Source organism: Magnolia sinica, chromosome 12 (genome assembly GCF_029962835.1).
Source record: "Magnolia sinica isolate HGM2019 chromosome 12, MsV1, whole genome shotgun sequence".
Taxonomy (NCBI): Eukaryota; Viridiplantae; Streptophyta; class Magnoliopsida; order Magnoliales; family Magnoliaceae; genus Magnolia; species Magnolia sinica.
In genome coordinates, this window is record NC_080584.1 from 32,324,698 (window position 1) to 32,335,578 (window position 10,881).

At 40.6% G+C, this 10,881-nt stretch overlaps 1 protein-coding gene across 4 annotated transcripts; it reads left to right on the forward strand.

Moving 5' to 3' along the window:
- Positions 1–932: 932 nt before the first annotated feature.
- On the forward strand, positions 933–3,460 carry LOC131221202 (protein RICE SALT SENSITIVE 3). Of its 4 annotated transcripts, XM_058216374.1 has the most exons (7): positions 938–1,370; positions 1,473–1,523; positions 1,618–1,746; positions 1,880–1,985; positions 2,199–2,240; positions 2,356–2,412; positions 2,557–3,460. In XM_058216374.1, the coding sequence occupies exons 1-7, from the start codon at positions 1,234–1,236 to the stop codon at positions 3,301–3,303; spliced, it is 1,269 nt and encodes a 422-aa protein (XP_058072357.1). In that variant the 5' UTR covers positions 938–1,233; the 3' UTR covers positions 3,304–3,460. The 4 variants fall into 4 exon arrangements, with proteins under 4 accessions (XP_058072356.1, XP_058072358.1, XP_058072357.1 ...); XM_058216373.1 differs by having other exon boundaries at positions 933–1,523; XM_058216375.1 differs by lacking the exon at positions 1,880–1,985 and having other exon boundaries at positions 933–1,523; positions 1,618–1,750.
- Positions 3,461–10,881: the final 7,421 nt, after the last annotated feature.

Consider the following 10,881-nt stretch of genomic DNA (forward strand, 5'->3'; position numbering starts at 1 on the left):
CCAGGTCTCCAAGCAATCAGCATCCTTGGATCTTAAAAAATGGCCCGAAAAATCCTGAACCATTTGTAATTAGCTAGCCACGGCTTGGAAAGTAGAACTTCTCATCCACAGTAAAACCCATTACATCAATTGGGAAGGATAAGCCAAGGACAAACTCTAGGTACCTGGGCACACTCGGGACTTGGATTAATTGCAAATGGGATCAGCTAAGCTTGGCAAACCATGTCCAAGCCTAGCTTATGAGCAAAGATATTGACCAGAGGTGGGGTAAGCTCGAAAATGTGCCGGGGAATTATTATCTAAGCCTTATCTAAACCAATTTGTAATCAGTGATATATACAAATCCTATTACATTGGAGGCAATGCATGTAGGGTTGAATATTTTCTTATTACCTCCACCCATTTCTTTTTTAGTCCTTTGTATCATGAGCTTCAGGCACGTCCTGTCTCTGTCTCAGCCAGAACCTGCCCGAAGTGCACCGGGTCAGAAAGCAGCAGTACCTGAATTTCCACCATTGAAAGTTTCAGGGAGGTTTCGATGAAAGGTGTACTTTCATCACAGATACCATGTGGGGCCTGGTCTTGACGGTTTGAAAGGACGCATGTTAAAGTCCTGGTAATTCATTAGGTACTACAGCTCACCAGTAACATGCAGTCTGCCAAAATTAAGGTAGGATACTTGACAATTGAGCTAGATTGAACTTGGACCAAGTTCTTCTCTATATTTCTTTTCATGCAACTGTATTCCACCTTACTAAAGGAACAGGCCATGTTCACAGCTAGAACCCGGATTGTAAGGTCTAATGAGGGTTGAGCATTCTACCAAATACCGGTGGCAGAAACGGGGAATATCCTTTTGGAGAAAGGGTAATCATGTAAATAGCTTCCCGAATTACTAAGACGGTGCTTTTTCTTCTGGCTGTCACTGAATGGAGTCGGGGCTTTGAGAGAAAGAAGATAATAAAAGCTGTCCCTTCGTATTATTTTATTTTTAGGGAGAAGAAGCCCACACGGACTCTCTCTCTCTCCGGGGCTCGCCCTCCTCCATCCTTTTTACCCTTCTTCTCTATTTACCAACACATATCAAGTTAAAGAAAGAAAAGCAGGAGATGCAACTTATGCTTTAGAGAGAGAGATTGTAGGGGTAGAGAAAAATTGCAAGTGCTGGTAAAAGAATCAAAGAGCTAAGTGTGTGTGAGAGAGAGAGAGAGAGAGAGAGAGAGAGAGGGTGGGATGGTGGGCTCGGGGGCAGCAGCGAGTGACAGGAGCAAAGAAGCGGTTGGGATGATGGCCCTTCATGAGGCCCTTAGGAACGTCTGTCTTAATTCGGACTGGACTTACTCAGTCTTCTGGACCATTCGCCCTCGCCCGTATCTTCTCTTCTCCTCTTTTCTTTTCTTTTGTATCGACCCTTTGGATGGACTTGTTTTCTATTTACTCTTTTTGTACTTTTTCTCTGGCTTTGGTTGCAGGAGGTCTAGAGGTGGAAATGGCTGCAAGGTAGGCGATGACAATGGCAGCTTGTGAGTGTAGTTCTCACCCTCTGTGTGTGTGTGTGTGTGTGTGTGTGTGTGAAGATTTGAGTTATGGGTATTAATGGTGGGATATTGTGGTTAGGATGTTGATGTGGGAAGATGGGTATTGCCGGACAAGGGTAGCAGAGTGCTTGGAAGAGATGGATGGTGAGGATCCTGTCAGAAAGGCCTTCAGCAAGATGTCCATTCAGCTCTATAACTATGGAGAAGGGTGGGTAGGTGTTTCTTTTTTAAATGGATTTTCTTTTTCTTTTTTTGAGAAAATAAAAAATAGAAGCTGTGAGAATCTCGGATTCTTTCGTATCATTGATTGATTGATGGACTGAATGAATGAATGGAGACAGGTTGATGGGGAAGGTTGCTTCTGATAAGTGTCATAAATGGGTTTTCAAAGAACCTTCTGAATGTGAACCCAACATCTCTAACTACTGGCAGAGCTCTTTTGATGCTGTATGTACACTCTCCCTCTCTCTCTCTAGAGATGTGAAACCCTGAAAGGGGAAGGAGAAAATTAACTCTCTCCCTCTCTCTCACAGGCATATTCTCTCTCCTCTCTGAAACCCTGAAAAGGGATGCTTTCACAATCCCCAATCTTTGTTTTTCTTTGTTAATAATATTCATGATGATAGTCCTTTTCTGTTGCTTGTCATTTCTTCGTTGCAGCTTCCTCCTGAGTGGACTGATCAGTTTGCCTCTGGTATCCAGGTAAAACAGCAGGCCCTGCCCTGCCCTGCTCCCCTCTCTCTCTCTCTCTCTCTCTCTCTCTCTGCGCGCGCGCTTTTTAACTAACTGTATGTGTGGTCTATTCATTTTTGGACAGACCATAGCTGTGATTCAAGCAGGCCATGGCCTTCTGCAACTGGGTTCCTGCAAGATTGTGAGTTCTTCTTCTTCTTTTTTGATTTACTTTTTGGGCACTTCTAGGATGAACTTATTGATTTGTTTAAAATGGGATTTGTTCTTCTAAAACACAATTAAAATCAATTAATGAATCTGACCATATTTATAACTAATTGGTCAGATACCTGAAGACCTGCATTTTGTGCTGAGAATGAGACATACTTTCGAATCTCTTGGCTACCAATCTGGTTTCTACCTCTCCCAGCTCTTCTCTTCAACAAGGACAACTTCCTCTCCTTCCTCTGCCCCTTCCAAACAAATGGCTGCAGCAGGCCGCCCCCCTCCTCCCATTTTCAACTGGAGTCAGAGGCCCCTCCCTTCCGCCGCCTCCGCCAATTTCCACAACTCTGCACGAATGGGGTTGCCGACAAAAGATGACACCCACCTCTTTCTTCTCCCTCACTCATCCGATACCCAAATGGAAGACATGATCACCACCGATCATGACCCTGAATTAAAATGGCCCAACGGTTTGTCCTTCTTTACTGCTCTGACAGGCCGGACAGATGACGCCAAGCTCCTCTTTGGCACAGAGGGTGTAGGGAACAAACCAGCCCAACACTCATTCATCGTCGGAGGCAGCAATGACGTGGCCGATGATTCCAAAGCTGCATCCGGATCTCTGAATCTGCATGGTCATGCAAATGGTAATGACAGCAAGACTGGAAATGCGAATCCAAATGACTATTTGAGCTTGGAAAGCCATTCAAACAGTGCAAGGAAGATGGAGCACAAGTTCAAGAGGAGCTTCACATTGCCTGCAAGGATGGCGTCGTCCTCATCGTCTTCTCCACATCACCCTGTGGAGGACTATAGGAGCTCAGAAGCTGGAATATACTCTGATATCATGGAGACTTTCCTAGACTGATTTGGAAAATGGTATGTTTGTTTTGGGAGAGGTGGTTGGTTGTATATAAAGAGAGAACGTGTTGTTGGCCTTTGTTTCCTTCTCCTGGTGTTGAATTTTGTGAGAGAGTTGCTGCTCTTTATCTATCCATTCATCTATCCAGCATTTGGTTTGTTAATCATGTTGTCCAATTCAGGTTCTTTAGATCTTTCCATGTTTGTTACTCAAATCATTCCCCATATGGATATGGTCTCCATCCACGACATTGGATTGATTGAAAAATATACTGCCTCATACCTCATATCGATGGTAGCTTTCTCTTAGCAATGGTACAAGTGGGGCCCTCGAAACTGCAATTTCTCCATCCATCTGGTAGGCCCTTTCATGGGATTAGCCATGACTCAATATCTTCGATCACATGACCCAGTGATCTGACTGGTGGCTGACGAGTAGAAAACATGCAATGGTTCATATTTTTTGGAGGGCTTACCATGAGACTGTAAGGATCATCCTATGGGGGAGAGCACGTCCGGTTATCTGCTAACCATGATGGTCCAACCATATGAATGGTTCGGATTACCTAAAGGTTGGCCCACCTGTACAGTTTGTTGGGCCAAGCAAATGGTAATGAACTGTTAAAGTATTGAGCCTACTAATGAGTAGTGATTGCCATCAGCTGATCTCCATCTGAGAAGATCCAGTAACATAACATAGAGGAATGTATTATTGGAGGATTGAAGAGAATGACTACTCGTATGCCATGCATTATAACGGGGTATGTTCAGGGATATTATTACATTAGAGCTCCTAAAGACGTGGTTCTTATTTGGTTCGTGGGTTGGATGTGGACAAAAACTAGCATAAAGCAAAAGGTACCACTGTCATGGGCAAAGCAACTCAATACCATGCTTTCTTTGAATAGGAATAGGTAGAATAGAAGGATTGACAAAGTGTTTGGCCAAGATAAGAAATGATGGTTCGGGAAATTTGCAGGAATGCATCCAGCTTGGAACATGAGGATGAGCTCAGGCAGGGAGGAATCTGAGTCCCCTGGGGGCTCACTTAGCGAGTCCATGAAAGACAGTATGACATTAAATTGCTGCTTAATTTTCACACATTGTGGGGCCTTTAGTGGGTGGTACACATACCATAGGACATGCTCCCCGATGACATGGCCTTCCTTTAAGGCGTGTTTGGATGCTCATAAGTTTTTAAAGTTGTAAAATTTATAGGTGAAAGAAAGTTATAGATAATTCTGCTTTGATGTAAGTTGTAACTCACTTATCGGTAATTTAGTTTTTGTGTTTGGATAACCTATAAGTTAGTTACAAATAATAAATTGTATATTCACACCAACCAAAGCTTGAAGTAGAGAATTGTTTAAAAATCAGATTAACATATAAGAAAGCTTGGATAAAAAGTATGCCATTTATTGAGCCCATCTATATGAATAGTTTGGTTGATTCTTAAGCTAAACTAATTATCAAGTGAGCGAATGTATTCGAAATGCTTGTAGAAGCCAGAGGGCCTACTTCCACATTGTTTATATGGCTCACCATATTGTTTATATGCCATCTAATTAATCCATTCATCATGCTAGCCTCGGTATGATTAAGTGAAAAAAATCAAGTCATTCCAAAACCTAGGTGGGTCACACCATGTGATCTCTTAAGTCTTAAGCATGATTTCATAGTGTTCTCTAAGTTGTAGCCCACTTAATTTTTATTTTTTTTTATCAACCTGATTTGTCATTTCCACGGTGAGCATGAGGAGGAGAACATGATGGACAGGGTGAATCAACATTTCTACGTTCAATTAACATCGTTTCCTCTCAATCAAACCAAGCCCCTTAATAGGGTGTAGTAGATGTAAAAGGAAAGGCTAGAAGAAAGTTACCAGAAGTGCATAACTGATTGTTGTAACTACACTGAAAATATAAAAGGAAATGCTAAGACGGGGCCATAAAGTCCAAATTTCAAAAAATTAGGTTCATTGAACTGACATGCATGCATAAACCACTATATTTGTTTTTTAATCAAACTTATGCTTGCTTTTTCTTTTTTTTTTTTTTTTTTTTTTTTTTTTTTTTCATTCAGGGTTCTTTATGACCTAATCAACAGGTTGGATGTCAAATAAACATTACGTGGGTCCAATAAGGTTTTTAATGGTGGACATTAAATCACTATTGTTTTCCTATGGTGTGGTCCACCTGAGATTTAGATTTGCCTCATTTTTAGGATCAAGCCCCAAAACGATTTGGAAAAAAAATGGATGGATAGAATACATAAAAAGCACACAACATGGTGGGGCCCACAGGGCATTGACCAATTCACTTCAGTCACAAACTGAACTGGTAAATATATTGTGACTAAGAATATGACACACCAATGGAGAAGCATTCTTAGAGGATCATCAGAAAAAGGAGTTTCCAACCCCTCCTAAAATGACTGATCGTATGAGGGTGTTGTTGAAACTGATTGCTTGACTTAATGAAAAAATGAAGAAAATGTTAATTAAAGGCAATGATAATCAAGGTAGAATTTACATAGTTAAATACTCTACCAAATGTATATCACCTAAGAGAGATACGTTCATTGAAGAAACAATCTCTCCTAACATAATTCTGGTCCTAGAAAATTCACAACCAAATGGGCTGTGAATTGGGATAGATGACCTTATATGGTTTATGCATGCTCTATAGGAAAATCAGAGGAGTTTATCCTCATTATTAAGCCTATATGAAATTCGATAATTTTGTTAGTACACTTATTTGTCTACCTTGCTTGTCAATCACGTGAGTCCGTGTGTCATATAGTCGGTTGAGCCGTTAAAAGCTAACGACCGAAGACACAATTGACATGAGAATCAATGAGTAAAGAACAGATAAATGAGATGCCTTGGTAACCCTAATACTTAACCCAAAACAACCCCTTGAAGCTCTAGATGATCCCAACCCTATAAGTAAACCTTCTTGATCATCCCTTAGCCTTAGAAGCTTAATTTGAATATGATAAGATTAGTAGAGGTGCAATGCTTCTATGAAATCTTATGCCCAAAGCAACAATTTTTAGTGGACTTCATTCCCATCGACAAGTTGTTGATGGGACTCGTTCCAATCGAAGCCTCATTTGATTAGATCGAAGAATGAATCCAGCAACTATTAGAGAAAATTCTGGATTTTCTCGATGGGATCGACAGAGGGTTTGATCTCATCGAAGGCCCTTTCGATCATATTGATAGAGCCGTTAATTAGTTATTTTATAGCCATTATAATTTGGTTTCTTATAAAATGACATTTAGTTATTGGGCATTTGGATGAGTTTTTAGTGTAATAGAAGCTTAGGTCATTACATGTTCATATCTCTCATCCTAAGCTTCTAAAGCAATGAGTTATAAGTCATCTTCGTTGAGATTAACACTCTAATGAGGATTCCAATATCCACCTTGAAAATGAGCTTGAAATCCACCATTTTCTAGAGATTAGACTAAATTATATTGGTATACCCTTTATTTAAATCCTTTAGAAGATCCATTTTCGTGAATCTTTTAGGATTACAACCTTCCATTAATTATAGGAGATTCACCTAACCTCTCATTACCTTGGTCACCTTAAAGGAGCACTTCATACAAGATGTTTGATCTTAGAGCTGAAGCCTTGACAAAGCATCGACATCATAATTGGAGGAGAAAAATGAGAGCTGATTAAAGAACGAGAGAGCATCGATTAAATAACCCAAGATGACATGTCAAAGGGGCTCAAATTCAACAACTAGGTGCCATTGAGTGAGTCTATATACTCATTCCTTATGTAGGATTGAGTGTAAGAGTTTGATTACCAAACTCGATTAAGTTCTTGTGCAGGACCTAAATCAAAATCCTTATGTAGGCCACTAGACACGGGTGTGTACGTGTTAGTCTCCATGGGAGCCTCTGATGGGAGTAAACATAGGTCCTTGGACTATGACCAAGGTTCATGACGAGTCTATATAAAACCACGTAAGTCTTCGAGGGAGCCAGTCTTTATGTAAGATTGTAAAGGTTAGAGGTGAACCTGATTTAAAATCTCCAATAGTGAAATCCAGTACACTCATGGGTTAAGTGCGTCTACAGGGAGTGGAGTAGGGAAACCGAATCACTATACATGCTTATGTTTGGGATTGTTATTTGAGCACTTGTTTAATTATACTTATGTGATTGTTTAGATGATTATATATGTGCATAATTCGATGAATGCTAGGCATTAATGGTTAGCACATTTCACACACGCATGTACATTATCTTATATATAATAGTTGCCTCATAGGAATATCTTTTGTAGTCTATGTGATTAGACCCACAAATGGCTTAGAAGCATTAATTTTATATTCGTCTACTTAGCTTGAATGGCATATTAGTTTAAGTTGAAGAAATTGGATTTAAAATGCATAATTTTTATTTGGTCCTAATCATCCCTTGTTACGCCCTAAACTCGGGAACTGGGCTCACAAAATTCATAACCGCCGAATTCGGTGCCAACAGCCTCCGTAGTACTCCATTCTTGGCTCCCAACTCTCATACACTAGGTTTCGATCCTAGGATCCTACAATGAGAATTTTTAAAGTGATTTTTTTGTAAAGGAGTATAACTACAAGTATACCCAAGTCACAAAACATCATCACCACATATCCACTAATATAATCTTTGAGTACAGTGCTGAAAGGGAAATACATGATATAAAAAAACTCCAAAAGATCAAACACATGCTCCTGCCTCAATGTTGCTACGGTCTAGCATAACCTGCACATAACAAATGTGCATAAGCTTATTACGAAGCTTAGAATGCCTGCATGTATATGCAATGCATGTGCTAAGCATACAAATGTCAGAGTAAGTGGAGATGATGGAGGGCTAAACTGGTAAGATTGTAAATGATGTTAGCCATACCAAGGTTATGCAATGAAAGAACTATGTAGCCAAATGTCATATGCTAGAGATGCAATGCAAACATGCTTATCCTCAAATAGTCCACATATTAGAGCAGTTCGTCACTGGAAATATCACCGGGGTCTAGTACACTCCAATATTGGTTTTCGCCCATGACGCACATGACCAAGTGAGTGGAAAATACCTTACTATTTTCCTCATCAGTGGTATGTCAATGTCTACCTGGCTCACCGATAGTTGACCCATTTACAAGCTGGTCAGACTCAACCTAGCTTACAGCCCTCCACCCTTAAGTGGATAAGGTCACACCCTTTTCAACTGACCATGACATGGTGGGAGATGCAGCCTACTGGTATTTGTCAATTGGGCGCTTATGTTATCCACTTAGTCTCAACGTTGAAGCATCTTACTGGTACCACAAGGGTTTAAGGACTTTCACCCATGGACATTCTAAGCACCTAAGTGCTATAACAGATATTTTCAGAATCCAATCCGGCCATCCACGATATGCCTGTAGAGGCCACAACTTGGATGTCGTTAGGGTGTAAAAGTGATCGTGACATATGGATGCAAAATGCATGAGTCATACTATCCAAGTCATGTACCAAATCTATGTGCACTGCACGATCACATGGGGTAACTCTATCTCATATGGGGTCCCCTAAGTATCTCAAGCTAAAAGACGAATGTTATGATCAATCGTCATCCACAACAAGCATATAAATGATGCATATGGGAATATAAATGGGCATGATATCAATTATACTAGACATGTTATTAATATGTCCTATCAGGTTAATTATAATAGGATTTTATCAAATATATCATGAGATAATTGGCCTTAATTGGCACATCATATATAAAAAGTAGGAATCGAACGACAGGCCCCACTAGAAATATAGAGGTCTATGTGGTATGACCTATGTTAGACTAATATCGGCTCCTCATGTAGCCTATAAGGCATGGGTAAAATACATACACCAAGTGGGGTCCATTGGGAGTGACCTGGATGGACACCCACATATGAACATATGTCCCGCTAAGCTACTAATCTATTTAGGTACATGGCCTAGTGATGATATCCCATAATTACTTTATTAGGATGATTTGCACTGTCTGAACATTTCTGACATAAATAGATGGTTATAGATCGACGGTTAGTCATTAGGATGTGATCCTATGCTTATGGCCATATGAGTCTTAGGATGTCATCATTTCAGCCAAGGTATATACTTCAATAGATTTAATATAACCATAGTGTTAACATTACACACACCCACTAATTAGGGATTTAAATTGATTTAATTTCAAACCTTTACAAGTATATTATGCATATCGCTTTAGGATTACAGGGATTTTAAATCTAGTATGACAAACATAACCAAAATCTAATGGATCCCAGAGGGATTTCCAAGTCCAAGGGATATCAAAACCATGGATTCCCAACTCCAATGGATCCCAAGTCTAAGCAATCCCAAGTCCAAGAGGTTTCTACCCCTACAATTCCCTATGGTGTGGCCCACTTAAGATTTAAATTGGCTTAAACTTTGGACCCCTAGCCCAACATAGTCTGAAGAAAATGATGAACGACGTAGATGACACATAAACATCAAGGTGGGTCCCATGAGTGGGGCCTAAGTGTTGCCAAATGGGAAACACTCCCTATCCCTTTAATTTCATTAGTCTGACCACCGAAGATTTGGATCACCCTGAGTTTTCGGTTCTTAAACAAAAATGATATGGCTAAACGGATGAATGGAGTGGATAAGACAGATACATTATGGAGGGGTCCACAAGTGGGCTCCACTTCCACACCCCTTGTTAGGTGTCAACTCTCCCAGGGCGCTTGCAAGCTCTCTCCTTTACACACACACACACACACACACACACATTTTTTTGTTGCATCAACAAAGGGGGCATCTTCTAGATGATCTACTCCATTTACCACATAGGCCAACTCGAGTAGGGGCCCATGGACTCTGACTGGGACTGGTTTGGATGAACAAATACCCCACGAAAGGCCTTAGAAGATTTCAACAACAGGTGTTTGTTTTCCTCCATATAGCCCACTTAAAAATCTAATTTGCCTCATCGTTTGGCGCATGTCATAAAATGATCTGAATAAACTGGTGGACAACGCGGATTCAACATAAACATCAAGATGGGTCCCACTTGTAAGACCCATACTTGGCCAAAATGTGTTACCGCCCAACATGCATCGACGTACTTGGCTTCCTTTTATTATTATTATTATTATTATTATTACTATTATTATATATTTTTTGAGTTTTGGATACAATGGGCCCAATGTGGATGATCTGATTCGTCCACCGTGTAAACCAAGTCGAGTGGGGCTAATGGGTTCTGACTTGGACTGGTTTGGATGATCAGGGACCCCAAGATAGGCCTTGGAAGGTTACAACAGTGGGACTTTATTTCGCTTAGTGCGGTCCACTCAAGAATTGGATCTGCCTAATTTTTCTTCTTATGGCCTAAAATAATCTGGAGAAACTGGTGGACTAGGTGGATTTAAATATATACATCAAGGTTGGCCAACGCCGGGACGCCCCCACCCCACGTCCGCATGACTGATGTGAGGGGATGCTCCCAACTCCTCCACCGTCGTCTTTGGTGTGGTTCACCTAATGGTTGGATCGGCTTGAGTTTTCGAATCCA